The sequence below is a fragment of the Orcinus orca genome, chromosome 19 (genome assembly GCF_937001465.1).
Source record: "Orcinus orca chromosome 19, mOrcOrc1.1, whole genome shotgun sequence".
NCBI classification, from domain to species: domain Eukaryota; kingdom Metazoa; phylum Chordata; class Mammalia; order Artiodactyla; family Delphinidae; genus Orcinus; species Orcinus orca.
The window spans coordinates 24,431,150-24,449,715 of NC_064577.1; the positions used below are offsets into that span (position 1 = coordinate 24,431,150).

Consider the following 18,566-nt stretch of genomic DNA (forward strand, 5'->3'; position numbering starts at 1 on the left):
TATCCTTTTGCTGCTTTCCTCAGGATGCTCTGTGACATCATCCACACTGGGTTGTTTTTCCCTTTGTATTCAAACACTTTGGCTTAATTCCAAAGGGCGTCCAAAGGCAACAGACCTTCCCTGCCACCCACCCATGGGCCGCGTAATCTCACAACTGGAAACGTTCGGCTCCGTGTAGAGGCATCGCCCAATTCGCTCTCTTTGATAGCATCACCCCACTCCCACCCCAGGCCTGGGCTTCCTCTGGCCTCTTTCTTTGCTGACCTTCTTTAGGTTCTGAGTGGTTCAATCCAGTGGTTTTGCTGGTTGACAGTCACTGGGGCTTGTGGGTACTGGTGGGCACATCATGGGCCGATCTTATCAGTAGAGTGGGTAGACGTATCTCAGGAAAGCTTGAAAACAACCACAGATGCTGAGATATTTTCCTACAACCTGCATATTTAAAGTTAGGGAATAGCATACAATCTCCTTCATTCTAGAAAACCTGGTTCAAGCCTTTTCTACAAAAGATATGTACATCCAAGAGGATGACATTAACTTTTTTTTTTTTTTTTTGCGATACGCAAGCCTCTCACCGCTGGGGCCCCTCCCGTTGCGGAGCACAGGCTCCGGACGCGCAGGCTCAGCGGCCATGGCTCACGGGCCCAGTCGCTCCGCGGCATGTGGGATCCTCCCGGACCGGGGCACGAACCCGCGTCCCCTGCATCGGCAGGCAGACTCCCAACCGCTGCGCCGCCAGGGCAGCCCGACAGGAACTTTTATGCGCCGTTTAGAATCTAGTTGTAGAGACCTGGACTGCAATCCTGGTTCTTTCACTTTCCACCGCTGTGATAGATAGTGAACAACTTCTTTTCTCTAAGTTTTAGTTTGTTAATTTGCAAAGCAAAAAAAAGAAAAGGTAAAATAAAACAAGCATTTCAGGTTTTTTGCTAAAATTAGGGGAGAGTGACACAGAACTCAGGCACTGAGAGAAGAGACCCAGCTGGACGGAGGGGCAGGTGCCACTAGCAGCGTGGGCTGGGAGCACAGAGAGACGCCTTGATTAGCATCACAGGTCGCCTATGGGCTGGACCTCCCGGGCCGCGTCATTCTGAACTACTTGGAGGTACGTTCTGGCCGCTGAGCCATCACTTTTTAGATAATCGAGATTTTGATTAGTGCTGCTCTGTTGAACTGACAGTAAAGTCTCCTTGGCAAAAGGAGCCGGCCGGGGAATACATCCTACAGATGGATAAGCTCAAAAATCCTTACGTGTTGCTTCATTACGAAGAGTGTTCTTTGATTCAAATGACAAGGATGGAGGTCGGGGGACAGGAGGTGGACCCCAGCTTTGCTTGATGACACAGGCGTAGATGTTGTGTTCCCATTGCCAAGGCAACCATGGACCGAGAACCCAAGAAGCAAACGGAAGCTCTTGGTTGATGGTGCTGGGGAGTGACGTTCACAAGATTTTGGTGTCATGTAATGAAGTCCGAATGATTAACAGAACAAGTATCTCCTTGTACTGTTGTGTCTCCTCTGTTGACCGTCTGTGGTTGTGGAAGCTGGCATGGGTGTATTCACAAGCGTTTGAACATCTGTCTTTGAGGACTGGCTTCTAATTTTTTTCAATGAGGGCATCCAATCTCTCTACAGGAAATTTGCATGAGATTTGGGAGTTCAAGCTGTCGATGATATTTACATTTCTCAGTTAAAAAGCCAACATTTCTTCCCCTGGCCCTAAACTCTATGCGTGGAAAAAGCTGTTTTCGTTCATAGCATATTCTTTCTGTTAAGATAATTAAACTTCTGCAGGACTGCCAGCGCTCACCAATAGAATGAATTTTTCATAAATGTTATCTACCTTACGTGGGTGCACACTGGCATTTTGATTAAGTTGAAGCCAAAAGTTATTTTATTAGCAGAGAAAACCTTCCCCTACCTGCCCTCCTCCAACCAGCCTCAAATAAAAGGAGGCCATGCTGGCTACAGTTACAATTGTTATGAATGATTTTTAATCAAATAAGTAGCTAAAAATTGTTGAATTTTCAAAATACATTGGAAATCTTTCTCCATGTCGCTATGCTGTGTACATTCCTGGCTAAGAATGAGTTTTGCTTTGGCTGTGGGACATCTGTTTGCTCAAGCCAAGCACTACTCAGAGTTCCATAGGCAGTTGATCTGCTGGATGAGTTAGCCCAAGGAATTAAAAATGAAAATTCCTAAACTGCCTTTTGCTCAACTACCCAGAGTGTTCCCCTTGATTACATTCTGCCTGTCTGATGGCTTGACTTCAGGTCATTTTAAAAGCCAGCCACAGACAGAAATGGGGCATTCTTTTCAGAGCCTGTGATTTACTCCAAGCCAAATGCAAATCGATTCCTCACTTCTTTCCTTCTGTGGCTTATCTATGCCACCGTTTTCCTTCCTTAGCCTAGAAAATCAAGAATTAACCACAAAAGCAGAATGCTGGGGAGGTACCTCTGCACCTTAAATGCTGGGAAAAGTCTCAAACAGCTACCTTTCTTCGGGGTCTACTGCGTGATGTCACTTTGATATTCTTCCACCGGAGAAGCCGCTACTCTCAGTGGCCTGTCTTGACAGAGCAGAACGCGGTGTACTTGGCAAGACTGAGCAGCTCAGGGGCGGTAACTGTCCTCATAGTCCTCGGGAATAGTCCCCCAATGCCTCAGGCACAGTTAAAAGTCGATTGAACTGAAGAATACACAGAGGCTGTTTCCATGATCTTTTCCAGCTCATTACAGGCATTGGTACGATAGAGTCTCTTACAGCGCACATCTAAACATCTTAGCAGGAGAGGTAAGGGAAAAGTGCCCCCGTCTGCCTCAAACTCAACTCCCCAGTGTTCATCCCAATGAATATTCCAGCCTAAGAAATGCTGGGAACAGAACCACTTCTCTTTTTAAGAGAAGTCTTGCTAACCTGGGTCACCTCTGTCTGTGTAGGCATTCACAGATAATGACATGTAACCTTCCAACTTAGGTAGGGTGATTTATTCTTCTTCTCTAGCACTCTAGTGGAAACTGAAGTACAAGCAGTGGGGAAGGTATAGAAAATGAAATGCATGGAAATCCAAGAGTCTATCTAATGCACTAATTTCTGTCAGCTACCTAAATCTTCTGTTATCTGTAGTAAGAGGCTTCTTTGCCAAGTACCCTTGAAAGGGCTCAGTCTAATAGAAAGCTAATCTCATGTGATAGGCAACCCACTGCTTAAAGTATTGCATCGGTAGGCTGTCTATCTGGATCTTCCTAGGGACATCATTTGTCTTGTATTTTAAGACCTTCTCAATTTATCTGTATCAACGAGGGAAAACGGGAATGGAGATAATAGCCAATAGCAGCCGCTTTATTTTCCTTCCCGATAAAGACGTCCTGGGTTTTCATTTTGACAGCTTAAAACAGAAATTCAATCATTTAAAGGTCAAAGGAGTAGTAGACATTATCCCAGGAGTTCCTGATCTATGAGCAAATTACATCTGTGAGATCAAAGATGCCCAGAAGATTGAACAGACCAATAAATAGACTGTCTGTAATTGCCAAAAGGACAGTTTGCAGGCGGTTCTCACAAAATGGGAAAATAACAACAGAGAGATAGGACTTGGTTTTCTGTTGGAATACTATACATACCAAACTTGGAGAAGGTCAAACATGACAGCCTCTACACTTTCCATAAAATATGTTTGCTCTGGAATGAACAGTTAAGTTCAACCCGAGGAGCTCCCAAACCAAAGTACACAGGAGCTATGCAAGGCCAGTCGTAGGTAACCTGGCACTTAGAAGGCAAAGTGGGTGACTAGTACACAATAAGATCTATTCCTAGTGATACTGTGGTTCTTCCAGCAGCTCTGCCATGGCTCTTTGAAGGATATATCAGGGCAGTTAGGTGCTAGAAGGGACTTTAAAACAAGTCTGGAAATTGCCAGCCTCATGATTCTTAGAGGAAAAAAAAAAATGGTAGGTAACTCTCAACCTCTCTCCCTCACTCTTTCTGTCTCCTCATTGGGATCTATACTTGAACCGACTGTAGTCACAGCTACAAGCACTGCAGTTTAACTACTTCTTAAATACCGAAGACCGTGGAAGGAGCTTTGGGAGCATAGCTCATTTACTCGCCCTAGCAACCTATGACCTGCCTTTTTTCATAAGGGCAAGCAGAGGCTCAGAGACGAACACGCAGGGGGCACAGTCTTACTAGCGATCGAGCAAGCCTCTGAACTCAAGTTCATGTCTGTTAGAACCCATCTTCTCCATTCTTGAAGCTTCAACATGGTGGATCTCCATCTTGAGGATATATGAGAATCAACAGGGGAGTTGGGCAGGGGAATAAATCACAATGATTGGGGTGGGATCCAAAGATCTGGAGGTATAAACGTGTTCCCCTAGGATCTCAGAAGCAGGTTGTAGTAGACTGCACTTTCCAAAAACACTCTACTGCTTGCAGGGATATCTGAATGAGGTTTCGGAGTTCATGAATAGGAATTATGAAGAACTGGCTAGGGCCAGCTCTTTAGGCAAATCTACATCATAAATATCTAATTGCCTTCTTCAAATGCATCCATTTCTAAAGATCGTTTCCCTGTGTCTTAAAAGTCCATCAACATAGACCTTAAAGTAGTTAAGTTGCAAAATAGCACAATTTTTAATATTTTCTTTCCAAAGTGATTGCAAATATTAGGATAAAAGAAAGATTCTTAAAACAGACTTTGGTATACCAAGCCAAGAAGCAAAGGCATTAGCAGTTTAATAGGTTTTGGAATGGGGAAGGGAGACGAGAGGGCACTGAGGGAGAAGAACCGCATTCGATGCTTGTTGAATCTGAACTCTGCTTTATGTAGCCCTGAATTGTGACCAGCTGCTTTCATGATTTCTCCAATTGGTCTCCAGCGGCCAGCTCTGACCCAGCTCCCTCTTCCCCCACTTCCTTGTTTTAAATGAGATCTGGTTTTACTTAGATGAATTAAATGTCACTATATTTGTTTCTGTGGATTGTTCCAGCAAAAATTACAGCATCAGTGTCTGACTTTAAATGTCTCTAAGACTGTCTGCTTCTCTGGGCTATTTATAGCTGCCTTTTAAACACGCTAATAAATGCTTTTAGGTAGCCATTGGTCTGCTCCCCCTTGATGGAGCCTCGGAATCGGTACACTTCAAAGTACCAGCTGAAAATACCTGTTTTTCTCTTCTTTGCAAAAGTAATGCATGTTCATTGTAAAATTTTTGAAATTGTAAATAGACAAATAGAAGAAAAGGGGGGAGGAAAAAAAAAACGATCATACCAGAGAGGGCCACAATTCACATTTTGTTTCTATCATTCTGTCTTTTCTCCATGTTTAAATGTATTTAAACTTAAAAAATTATATTGTACAAGCTGTTTTATAGTCCTCTTTCATTTTTTCCACCAAACAATATGTTTTCTATTTTTTCTGGCATTCTTCTACTCTCTCACATTTAATGACTACATTAAATATGATGAGTAATGATATGATTGTACCATTACCTATGAAACAATCCCACATTTATTAGGTGGCTAAGCCGTAGCCAAAACTTGCTACTACAAATAGCCCTACAAATTAGCCAAGTCTCTCTGCTCATTCACGATCGTTTCTTTAGGATAAATTTCTACACGCGGAATTGCTAGATCAGAAGCCGAACCAAATTCATAGACTTTTGCCACATGTACCCAACTCACCTCCAGAAATAGTTCAAATTAAATATATATATATATATAAAATGTAATATTATATCTTTGAAATGGCAGTATAATAACATGCATTCCTCTTAGGAGAACCACATTTCTAATAATTCAATCATCATTTTAACAAATTTTATTAAACACTTTTTAGTGCCAGGCATTTATTTTTTCAACTCCAGATTTCCAGAGAGTTCTGCAGCATAGTTACACATAGTTACCATGCTAAAAATTGTCAGTTCTAGGGAAGCCGCTAAGCAAAAGTGGACAGAAAGACTGTTTTTTTTTTTTTTTTAAACTATGTATGAACTGGCAGCTAGGACAGGGGAGAGGCAAGGTAAATGGAAGCAGTTGAGAGCTGGTGTTTGGAGAACTGGCAGGGTTGATGGTTTTATGGATCTAGGAATGATGATTCTCTTGCTAGGACTGAAACCTCCTTGAGGATATTGCATTGTTTAATTCGTCTTATTCAATTATTTGTTAGTTCACTCCTTCAAAGTCTAATTAGTGAGGGTCCACATGCTGCTTATCTCTCTAGCTGCTGGGGATACAGTGGTAAATAGGACGAGGAGAGCTTTTCTCAAGGAATTTACAATCTATTCTGTGGGGCAACCCAGCCAACAAACAAACAAATCCATCAGTTAGACGTAAGCATTTTGAAATAAATAAATCACATTAACGAGACAAAATAACAGCATGGGGGCGAGTTTTACTTTATATCCTCATCAGACAAGACCTCTCTGGAAAGGTGGCCTTACAGATGAGACATCAGTGATGATAAGAAGCCACACAGGCAGAAAAGGAAGTGCAAAGGCCCTGGGGCAGGAACACCCTTACTTGTTAGAGTAGAGCTTAGCAAGCTTTTTCTGTAGAACACCAGATAGTAAATATTGTCGGCCTTGTGGAGCACATGGTCTCTGTTGCAACTACCCGGGTCTACAGGGGAAACGTGGCAGTAAGTAGCCATAGGCCACGAATAAGCAATGGTCTGAATGTGTTTCAGTCAAAGTTTATTTACAAAACAACCAAAGAGCTGGACGTGCCCCATGGACTGTAGTTTTCTGCCCCCTGCGTTAGTGAAAAAGGGAGATTTGATAAGGAGAGAGAGTGAATGGTGAGAAGACTGGGAGATAATTTTCAGAGATGGGCAGAGGTCAGATATATACAATCTGTATACAACACTGATTATGCACATTACTCTAATTGCAATGGGAAGACACTGGATGGTTTTAAGTAGAGGAGTGACATGTTTTGATTTTATTTTTAAAAAGAGTAGATCCAAGTACAGTAAGGGCAGAAAGAGGGGATCTCGTAGGAAGCTGTTGCTGTGGGTCCATTGAAGACCTGGTCCATTAAAGACATGGTGGTTTTGACAATGATGAGAAGTGAGTAGTTTTAAGATCTGCTTTGAAGGTGAGCCCACAGGACTTGCTGCTCATGTCCATAATGGGAGTAAAGGAGAGTGAGAGACCAGCACTCTTGCATACAGGAGATGCTTTTAAAACGTAAATTAAACTGAATTGAAACTGAGTGCTTTCTGTTTCAAGAAACAAAAGCGATCCCTTGTTAATACGAGCAGAAGAAAATATTATTGAAAAGATATCAGGTAGCTTACAGCATCAAGGGAAGTATGAAGAGAAAGACCCTGATCTGAGCAAAATCAAGAGGCCAAATGAAGATCTAACCTCAGGAACTGTCTCCCTGGAAGCCACGGCTTGTGTCTTTCTCTGGGTGACTGAGATGTGCACCATCACACCACTGGCCTCTTGACTCTTGGTAGTTGCCTGGAATCATAGGATTCAGCATGCTTCTGTCACGTCCTCAGGAATCAAAGTCTTGTTTGTGAAGTTCTGATTGGTCGGTCCAAGTTCCCGTGACCCTCGTCCAGGTGTGGGGTGGGGAAAGGCTGTAGTGAGAAGTGGCTTCTGCCTTACCTTCCCATGTTTGCTTTGAAATTTCTCCAACCAATTTTCCGTGGCACAGCCAGAGTGATCTTTTAAAAATGCAAGCCTTGTCATGCTGTGCCCTTGGTTAGGACACTTCAATTGCTTCCACTGCTCTTGGAAGAAAGACCCAAATCTTTAATTCTACCTAGTAGGTCATTTATGCTCTGTCTCTCTCTCTCTCTCCAGCTTCAAATCCCCGACCCTACCACCACTCCACCCCCTGCCTCGTATTCAGTTCTTTGGAGAGCACGCCCTACTCATCTCTGAGTCACGGAGCCTCTGCAAATGCTGTTCTTCTGCCTGGGAACCTCGTTTTCCCTTTCCTCTTAGACTTGTCCTCATTGTTCAGATTGTAATCCAGACATCCATCTCTCCCAGACTCCATAAGGACCCAGGATTATAAGCTATTGCGAGAAACAGAGGAGAAACGTTCGTTCAAGTTAAGGGTTAAAGGAAGATTATAAGGACAGCTTCCAAGGTGCTAGCCATTGTAGCCTTTTATATTATGCCATTCATTCCTTACAAAAACATTTTGAAATAAGTCAGCTATTGTCCTTATGTTTTAAATAAACACAATGCGGCTTAAAGATATTTGTTAAGATGCAGATATCATACAACTAAGATGTGGTAGAACCGTAACTGGAATCCAAATCTTTGATCACCATTTTCCTGCCTTTTAACTGCGCTACTGGAGGACCATGTTGTGTAACTTGGACTGTGCCCCGTGGTAACAGGAGAAGGATATTTACATTTCAGAAATATCACGCGGGATGAAAGTGGCAAGAGATGGGTTAGCAGGCTGTTAGGTAAACCAGGTAAAACCAGGTTCTTAACTGATCAGGAAAGCTTGAATTCAGTGATAAAATGCAGATGAGTTCCTGTAATGATAGGTTCTTGTGAGAACCAGGCCTTAAGATTAGCTGAGCACAAAGGATGCAGCAGCCACACGGCACCTATCAACAGTGAGAGCCTTGACAATGAGAGCGCCGCAAACAAACGAAAATAGGGCAGCAAGGCGTGAGCTGAGAGCATTTTTACCCACAGCGAGAGCCAGGAGAATTGAAGAGCATCTCTCAGCTCCAATGTCGGGTCCCGGACCCAGCTCTCTCCCATTGCCCTCGTGAAATGGTACCATCGCCTCTGGTTCCAGACACTCTCCGACTTCGTACTTCATTTTGCTTTTCTCCTTGGTGTTTATGCCACGGTCTGGGTGATGATCTCCTTTTATTTATTGATGCCCAACTCTCAAATGCCGATCCCACGAGGGTGGGACTCTTCACTGATTCCTGAAGGTGGGTAGCTCTAGCACATATAGAAGCTCAATTTTTTTAAAATGAAAGAAGAAGAATGAAAACAGTCAGAGTCACTAATTCTCCACTGGAGGGTTTTAGAGACCACTGGGGAAGTGCTGTCCTTACACAACCAGGGGAAATTGAACTGTGGTCTCTTAGAGAGATGTTAAGATCTCATGATATCCAGCCTCTGCGTGAAGCCGGGTCCCGCTCAAGGTAAACTCTGAGCGACGGGGGCTGACGTCCAACCAAGACAGGGACGGGCAGGCTGATTTGCAAGATAAGAACAAGAGAAACCTTAAGAGCTGTCTCAGTAAAGCAGGTACATACCAGTTAAGACAAAGAATAAGTACGATAAGCGCCTTGTGAATTTCTTTAACCTGTTAACTTTGCCGAGCTTGTCACTCTTGTTTCCTTTAGGTTGGTTCCTCAGATTAAACAGCAAAAAAATTCTTAACGTGAGCTGGAAGTGTATGTATCGTGCACCTAAGAGTGTATGTGTGTGTTGAGAACAAGGACTAGGGGGTTTTCCATTTGGTAACAGTTGTGAAAGAGAAAAGCCCCTGGGGTTTGGGGGAAGTGGTGAAAGGACAGAGAAGTGGCCCAGGTGGCTTAATGGTAGGAAATAGTGGTGACATCCGTATTTATTGGGAACCACGTGCTGTCTGCCCTGCTGTTATGCAACTGGGAAGCTCTCTGAGAAAGTTCAAGCATGTGCTCTGGTATTTTACAGAAGGGGCAACAGTGCTCATGCGATCCAGATTCAGGAGATAATTACTGAATAACTGCTGTGAGCCCAGCACGGTGCAAGACGGCTGCCTTGCAGCCCTATCTCGTTCAAACCTCGCGATAACTCAGTAGCCTCGGTAACCCCAGGTCACCCTTAAAGACACTGAGGTTCAGAGAAATGTTACGCACATCAGCCACTCGCGATGAAGAGGACAGATCTGGACCTGGAGTCTACCTCCCATGCATGATTTCTCTACAGTACCAAAAACACATTTTATTTCAGGCTATTTCTTAATAATGAGGTTATTCTCTTTCTAAACCAGAACAACCGGCTATTACAACTCATATTATTTTGGTACTGTCCTGACATCCAGAAAATGGAGAAACAGAATCCCAGACTTCAAATTTCTTCTACTTCTTTATAAAACACAGCATCCTCTGGGGTGAGGCAGAATTTACATAGGTGATACATATTACTTAGCGGAAAATGGGGCTGCAACAAGGATCTCCAGATAAAGTTACGAGTAATATTGTCAGGCTGGATTTCTGCTGCTTCCCAGCATCTACTTCAGTTGGTTGATAACATATTATAAGTTCCTTTCCTATGATGAAACCCCTCTATTCCATAAACTGGCACAAATCTTTCTAAATTGATTCAGAAGGAGAAACTGCAAGGTTATGTCAGGGAAGAGGTAAAATCCATGGTCACCGAGAAGTTGGACCAGGGATGGAGGGTGGGGCTGGGAGGGAGGAAACGGAGAGGGAACAAAAGCTATAGGTGAAGCCACAGGCTGCCCGGGGGCTGACAGCAGCTGAGAAGGAAACGTGAGATACTGTGGACCTGTCAACAAAGGAGAGACTGTTTGAAATCAGGGAGTGTGCGGAAAAGGACAGGCAGCGTCCAGCAGGGACTGGGTGAAGCAGGTGTTCAGTGGCTGAATGTCGAGGTCCACCTAAGAGCGTCTGAATGTCTTATGAGGATTCCAGGCAAGATAAGGTTCAGGCTCAATTCTAAGGCAAGAAGCTGTGGGACAGGTTTTGAGCAAAATAACTTGTTTGGGTTCTCCCCTAACTCGTCAAACTCCTCTTTCTTTCCTCCTCACCGACCAGAGCCCACCCCAAGTGTCGTCTGATCACACCTCCCTGGACCTCCCTGTGGCCCCCTTCCCCCTTCCCTTACCACAGACTCTACCAAGGGGGTCTTCAAAGACAATGACCCGCATGCAGAATTCAGGCCGCGCTTTCTACTCTCTACCCCGTCAACTCTCACGTTTCCATCAAAATTTATCTCATCTAACAGTTTTGCCAGGAAAGTAACTTGATTACTGATGACTTCATGAAACTCATTTACATGCTGAAGAAAGTACTTGTTCACCTCAAATGCCATGGGCATGAAAAAGTGAATTTTACCAAAGATATTTTAGACCTTTATCTGTGGAGCATCTCAAATTATACAGAGATGATAACTATTGCTGTTCATGTGTTTATATTAAGTAGATGCTAGGGACAGTTCACATTTTATTATCAGAGTGACACAGGAGTGTAAAGTCTTAGCCACTGTGTTATACCTCAGCATGCTAATGGAGAGCTTAGCTTTGAAGAACTACCTGCAGAGTGGCCTGCTTGGTAAATGGCGGAATTTGAGAGGACGTGGCAAAACAGCAGAGGAATTGCTTCCAAATTGTTGAGTCTGACTGAGGCCCTTTTGTGCATTGAGCAAAGGGGACAGGTACACAGGCTGCCCCTTTGTTTTGTTGAAAATATTCCCCGTCGTCTCTATAGCCCGTTTGAAATGTGCTCTATTCATAAAGGTTTCTCCTTGAATTCATACAAAGATCTAAAAACCTGGGGACTAAAAGCAGATCTCACCAGCCAAAGTAGATTAAGGAACAGTTTTTAATGTCTTGACTTAGTACCATGAGCAAAGGTCTGAGAAAAGGCATTGCCAGGATTGGGTGTGCTCACCCCTCTGACTTTCTCACACGTGTCTGCAGTGCTTTCCTGAGTACCTTTGCAAATTGTAATGGACTTGGATGGCGTTCTCAGGAAGAGCCACCATCCTCACTGTGCGTTGCCTCTTAATCTAAGCCACATTTGTAAAAGGACCCCACGTCACGACAAAGAAATTGCATGTAATGACAAAGGTCCTTTCTTACCTCTGTCATTAGTTGCCGGGCAAAATAGTTTGAAACTGGTGTAGAAGAGGGACCTTAGATTTAGCATTTACTTTTGAGTTTTATATCCCATGATTTTGTAATCATGCAGTGATCATATTTCCATTTTTATTTTTAAAAAAAGGAATTTTGCAATCAATGAAATAGCCACCATCAGTTTCAGGAGAGCAGGGAACACAGCATGTGAGAAGAAATACAGAAGTAGGAGCACTGAAAATACTTTTTCATCATGGAATCGATGGGGACAAGATGATTAGGAAAGCATTAAGGCAATTTTAAAGCCCAGCCTCAATTCTGAGAAAAACAAATGTTAAATATAGAATGTCCAGTCAATCAGTAAGCTTATCTTCTGTTACTTAATGGCAAACAATTGGAAAAGTGCTCAAGTTAACACAGCATATGAAAGAAGAGATTAATAAATAAACATCTATGTTGTCTAGCCATTTTGACAAAAGGGCCGCTGTAAACTCCTTAGCTCATGGTGTCGGCTGAGAAATGGTTACTATTAAATAAGATTAGTTTGGTTATGATCTGTCATTTAGCTTGAAAACAGTTGTCTTTTTGGAAATGCATCATTTACGTGGTGGGAGAATCAAAGGATAGATGAATAAAAGTATGCATTCAAACAGAATCTGAAAGCTTTTCTCTGGATAAGTTGAAATGAATGATCGTGATAATAACCCACTGCAGAGGACGTGATGGGTTGGGGGTAGAATTCTCACAGCTGTTAACTTGGATCCCTGAAATTGTTACGTTATTCAGAAGTAATTTTTCTACATACTCACATTTGCTCACGTGTAGCTTGCATTAAGTGACGTTTCATTCACCAATTAGCATACTGTTGAAGGTATATTAAAAATGGCTTGTTTATAACAGTTGTTGGCACTCCCGGAATTCACAGGGTTGCTGACCAAACGCCACTGCAAATAAAAACCTTTCCTTTTTCTTTTGGTAGCAGGAAAGAGCAGAGTCACACAGTAGCTCTTGATTTATGAATCGAATGGTGCTTTCTCATTCTCAGACTCCCACGATGCGTACAGTTCCCTTTAAGGAACTGGGTTAGAAGGAAGCCTTTACCAAGAAAATAACCCTACCTCCAAATCTCCTTCTTAATTTGCAATCATGTGGGCCTTTGATTATAACTGTCCCGTTCTCATGCCTTGAATGATCATGTGAGAGGGAGTGGAAACTGACGACCTTGAATAGCTTCTTGTTTGTAAAGTGTCCTTCAGTGGCAAGTCAGACAGGAACCTACAACGAATCACATATATTCTGGGCAAAATTTGTGGGAGTATTTTACCTTCAACATTCCAATAAGCATCTTGTCAGCCTTGGGTCCCATCCTGAAAGTATACAATTGTCTCCCGGAAACACGGCTGAAGTGGTGACCAAAGAGAGGCTGTAACTCTTCAAAGCAGATCTGGGGGACGGCTGGGTGAAGTGGCCAGGGCGGGCGGACAGACAGGGAGAAACGCGGACACGCCTTACAGGACATTTTGGCTGTAACCAGTTTCCATCCTCACTGTGGTCCACCAAACAAAGTGTTTAGTGTAAAGAGGGCCCGATCCCTGGAGAAGCAGAAAAATGATTCCTGTTGACTGGAGGGAAATTAACTCATTCCTCCCTTTTCCTAGCAGAGAAGGTGCTGGATAAGTACTTGGTGATTAATTGCCTTGGTTGGTTTCAAGGGGCGTCTCCATGTCCGGAACAATATTTACGGCCACGGAATGTTCTGTGCTGCAGAGTGGCAGGATCCTCTAACCCAGAGCCTCGCCTCCCCCTTCCACGCCCCTCCTGCACCTGGCACAGGTAGACGATGTGGAAAACATATTCTAGTAATTACTAAACTGTTAACATTGGGCCCCAGTGACTCCTTTTTTGGCAGAAAAGTAACTAAGGACCATTTAATATTGAATGTTTAAAACTTACTTTGAGATTTGAGCTGGAAAACTATTGGTCTATATCAAGGATGCTAAAAGCAATAATAAGAGTATGTATCAATATAAGTTGATCTTTTAAAGACTGAATGGATTTGGAGGGAGGAAAATGATGGTGCCCAGTCATAGCTGTGAAACCGTCAGCAATACAGTGAAGAGCTGGTGAGAAGAGTCCAATTGCAGCATTCTCCCTTTAAGAGGGAAGCAAGATTAGCAGCAACCTTGGCAAATTTTCGGCTTCTTTTCAGAGGGAAAGAGAAAAGCTTCCAGTGTCCAAAAAAAAAAAGAAAAAAGGAAAAGAAAGAAAGAAAAAAGAAAAAAGGATGGATGTTTTGAAACAAAGGCAGACGCAATCTTATACTTTATTGAAAGCTTACCTGGGAGTGGTTTTAACTCCTCTGGGGTTAAGAAAGATTTTTTTCCTCTCAAGACCGAAGGTGGAGCTAGGGTAAAGGAATTGAATCTGAAATAGCATCCCTGTCAGTTCTGTTCTGAAAAGTACACAGGGAGGAAAAATCTCCGTGGAAGAGAGAGGAGGCCACAGGTGCAGAAGGCGAGGGACCGTCTATGATACAACCTGTATGTAAGTTACATTGTAACAGGAATGTAGAAACCCTTAACTGCCTCTTTTTTCTAAGGAAAACCATCTGACTTAGAAAGCCTCTAAGACGGCCAGACAAATACCTGAGTTCTATTTTGCCTTTTTACGTTACAGATTATTTTGTTTTCTAAATGCCCTCAGGCCAGAAGAGTCTACGAAATGAAGACAATTTTTTTTTTTTTTATGTCAGGTCAGAAGAGGTAGTGAGGACTCATTTGGGATAATCATAGTGTTTACTGAAGCCTCATGCATGTATAAAAATGTTATTTTCTCTAATCGCATATTTTGTTCCTGTAATGACTGAGTTGAATTCTAAACTGAACTGAGTAATCAATACTTAATGCCTCTGTCGCGCAAATCAAGTCTTAGCTGTTTCAGATGGCATCAGATTGCTTCCAGTGGGGCACATCGCTCTAGAGATGGAAATTAAAAGCAAGTGTGTCGAATTTTCTGTTTTTCAGGTTTGAAGTGAAAACTCACAAATAGCAGTCAGTGCCCCTAGAACCGTCGCCGTCCCAGGAGCCACCCGGATGCCCGAAGGGCAGTAGAAAGCATGAGCTTCTACGGCAGCAGCTACCCGATCGTGAACGTGGACCCCAAATACCCGGGCTACCCCCAGGAGCACGTTCTAGCCGAGAAGCGAAGAGCCAGGCGGCGTCTCCTGCATAAAGACGGCAGCTGTAACGTGTACTTCAAGCACATTTTTGGAGAATGGGGCAGCTACGTGGTGGACATCTTCACCACCCTCGTGGACACCAAGTGGCGTCACATGTTCGTGATATTCTCGTTGTCTTACATTCTCTCCTGGTTGATATTTGGCTCTATCTTTTGGCTCATAGCCTTTCATCACGGAGACCTGTTGAACGATCCCGACATCACGCCTTGTGTGGACAACGTGCATTCCTTCACGGGGGCGTTTCTATTCTCCCTGGAGACCCAGACCACCATCGGGTACGGTTCCCGCTGTGTCACCGAGGAATGTTCCGCGGCCGTGCTCATGGTGATCCTTCAGTCCATCTTAAGCAGCATCATAAACACCTTCATCATTGGGGCTGCCTTGGCCAAAATGGCGACCGCCAGGAAGAGAGCCCAGACCATCCGGTTCAGCTACTTCGCCCTCATCGGCATGAGAGACGGGAAACTTTGCCTCATGTGGCGCATCGGTGAATTCCGCCCCAACCACGTGGTAGAAGGCACGGTCAGGGCCCAGCTTCTCCGCTACACGGAAGACAGCGACGGGCGGATGACGATGGCATTTAAGGACCTAAAGTTAGTCAATGACCAGATCATCCTTGTCACACCAGTAACGATCGTTCATGAAATCGACCACGAGAGCCCTCTGTATGCCCTTGACCGAAAAGCCGTGGCCAAAGATAACTTCGAGATTTTGGTGACGTTTATCTATACTGGCGACTCTACCGGGACTTCTCACCAATCCAGGAGTTCCTACGTTCCCCGAGAAATTCTCTGGGGCCATAGGTTTAATGATGTCTTGGAAGTGAAGAGAAAGTATTACAAAGTGAACTGCTTACAGTTCGAGGGCAGCGTGGAAGTCTATGCTCCCTTTTGCAGCGCCAAGCAACTGGACTGGAAGGACCAGCAGATCCACAACATGGGAAAAGGCCCGCCAGCCCAAGGACCCGGCACATCAGACACCAATGTCAGAAGAAGGTCATTTAGCGCCGTTGCCATCGTCAGCAGCTGTGAAAACCCAGAGGAGACCACCACCTCTGGCACGGATCAGTGTAAGGAAGCGCCTTATCAGAAAGCTCTCCTGACTTTGAATAGGATCTCTGTAGAATCCCAAATGTAGTCCTGAGTTGTAAGTACGAGGGCTCCCAGTCAATGTTTTTACCCCCTAGCCAATCGCCTTAAGGCAAGTAGTTATCAACAGAGCTTTTAAAGAAGGTGATAGCTGTCTTTGATGGTGAAGGAAGATAAATAGAGCAGGTTAAACTTGATAAAAGATATCTAAGCATTACATCATATCCAACTGTTTAACTTTTTTTTTTTGGCTAGCAAATTTTGTGTTAGGGGTGGTATTAAGAGGCCTAATTGATTAATTTAAATTTCGTCTCCTTTTGTTATTCCGTATACTTGTATTGTCAGTTGGAGGTATAATATTCAATAATGGGGAACAAAGGTAGGACACTGGGATAATAGAAAGTAGAAAGGAGAATAGCATGAATAATAAAAATTTTAAATGGATCCAAATCGGTAGTATGAGTTACCTATAAAGACATTATATCATATAATCAAGATGTGCAAGGGATGCGTTTGGTAGATTGTAACGTCGAGCTGTTTAACTGTGAAATCAGTCCCTGTGTTTGCCCCGCAGAGTGTCTTGGTATCAGCTGGCAGAGGCAGTGGCCGTAGGAAGTAACAATGCCCCCGGTTCTGACAGTGAATCCCCTGCCACTTGCCAGGTAATGATCAAGCAGTGCTAGAAGCTACTTTTTCTCTCATCCGTGAGGCAGAAGAAAAGTTGGCGTTATTACTCGGAGAGGTATTTCTCTCTTAAATGCTCTGTTTGACTCCAACAAATGGCTCAGGGTGGGGGAGCGCAGAAATAAGGCAAACAGGAGCTTTGTAAAGTGTGTGACAAGGGGACTGCTTATGTCCACCTCCCCACACCTTCTTTGAGGAAGGACAAGAAGAAGGATCGGGACCCTAGAGATGGGGTGAGGGAATGGAGAGCCGTAAACATCCTCAGACTCTTTGAGAGAAAAGTGTTCCTGGGTCCTGGAAGATGGAGCTCTGGCTACACAAGGGATGGAACCCTGTTTTTTTGGGGTTTTTTTAGCAGTTGCGGTGGGGTTAGGAGGTGGGGAGGCTGTGAGGGGAAAAGTATTTATTTGTGCCTAGAAGCAATTATGTATGTTTCCCGTATGGGTCACTTTAGAAAACACAAATAACTTGAATTGTGAATTTTAAGAAACGCTTCCATTGAACTTGGAACAATCATTTAAATGCAGGATTTTGTGAATATAATTAAGGTGATTTTAATGCACCTTATGAAGTGGGTCAGCTACGTGCTTTAGAATTGCTTAAATTGTAGGACAGGAGATAACTGTGTATACTCTATTTCCACCTTAAAAGATGTTAATCATGATTACTTTAAACACAAATCCAATCACCTGCGAGTGAAGAGGCACTCACTCTAAGCTTTATCAGTTGAAGACTTACGAGCTATATTCCGAATTATCTGTGTTATTTTTTACATTCTTGCTGAGCTGGTAATAAGTATATGCCACAGGTTTTCACGTGTTTATTTTATTTAAATATATATATACACACACACAGTTTTTGCTTTTTTCTGGAAAATCTCTCTCTCTCTCTCCCCATTTAAATTAAAGCACACAAGTAAATTTTACTGAATCGCAGAGTCCAAGATTACCAACAGAAGTAAAATGTATGGGTATATAAAGTTTTTCTTCTGTTTCCTTCTTTTCTCTCCTTTTTCCTTCCTCCCTCGCTGCTTTCCTTCTTTCCCTTTCCTCCTCCTTTCTTTTGCCTGTGAGCAATAGTTATTTTATGATGCACAGGTGCAGAGCTCGTACTCCTGTTGCTGTATGGATAAGAGATCTGTTCAGGTCGCAGGTTGCAAAATCGTCCTGAAACTTAACATCAGAGTGCTCAATAACGCGTTTCTTTCTTCCAGTCTTGTTTCAGGAACGCAAAACCCATGTTTCTAAAACTGCACATGCCCTGTAGATTCGGATTTTGGAGCAGCAATTACTCAGCTAAATTAGAATATTACAATCCACCAAGCAGAAAACAGCCAGCACTACAACAAACAAACTTGCCCCCTTTTTTGGCATGTTTCACACCCGTCTAGTTTCATTCACTTTCCTTCCTGGACTCTGCTCGTTCGCGATCTTCCTCTGTTAGTATCCGGATAGAGGTGTCACTGTCCAGTAAATACACTCTGTCGGGCTTCGTGCCTCTTCCATCAAATTCTCTTACCCAGAATAGAATGTACAATCAGCAACCCCATGTCATATTTATCTCCCATTTTCTGTTTAGATTGATAACACACTTTGACACCCCAATGAGTTACATAATAATAAAGATCTTAAAATTGTGCAAAAAATGTGTGCCTATGCTAGTGGAAATTCTGTGGCTGTGGTCAGCAGGGGGGACAGGGCACCCAAACCGAGATTGCTGTTTCATAGAGTTAGGATGTGGGCAGAATT

General features: G+C 43.4%; 1 protein-coding gene across 3 annotated transcripts in view; it reads left to right on the forward strand.

The window, feature by feature from the left end:
- The window catches only part of KCNJ16 (potassium inwardly rectifying channel subfamily J member 16), a 30,163-nt gene extending 11,809 nt beyond the window's left edge, over positions 1-18,354 (forward strand). For 2 of the 3 annotated variants that reach the window (XM_004275422.4, XM_033438394.2), the window contains exon 2: positions 14,832-18,354. In XM_004275422.4, the coding sequence (XP_004275470.1) occupies positions 14,924-16,183 (1,260 nt within the window). In that variant the 5' untranslated portion in view covers positions 14,832-14,923 and the 3' untranslated portion in view covers positions 16,184-18,354. The remainder of the gene's footprint in view (positions 1-14,831) is intronic. The other variant, XM_033438396.2, reaches the window with a different exon arrangement.
- The last annotated feature ends 212 nt before the right edge of the window (positions 18,355-18,566 follow it).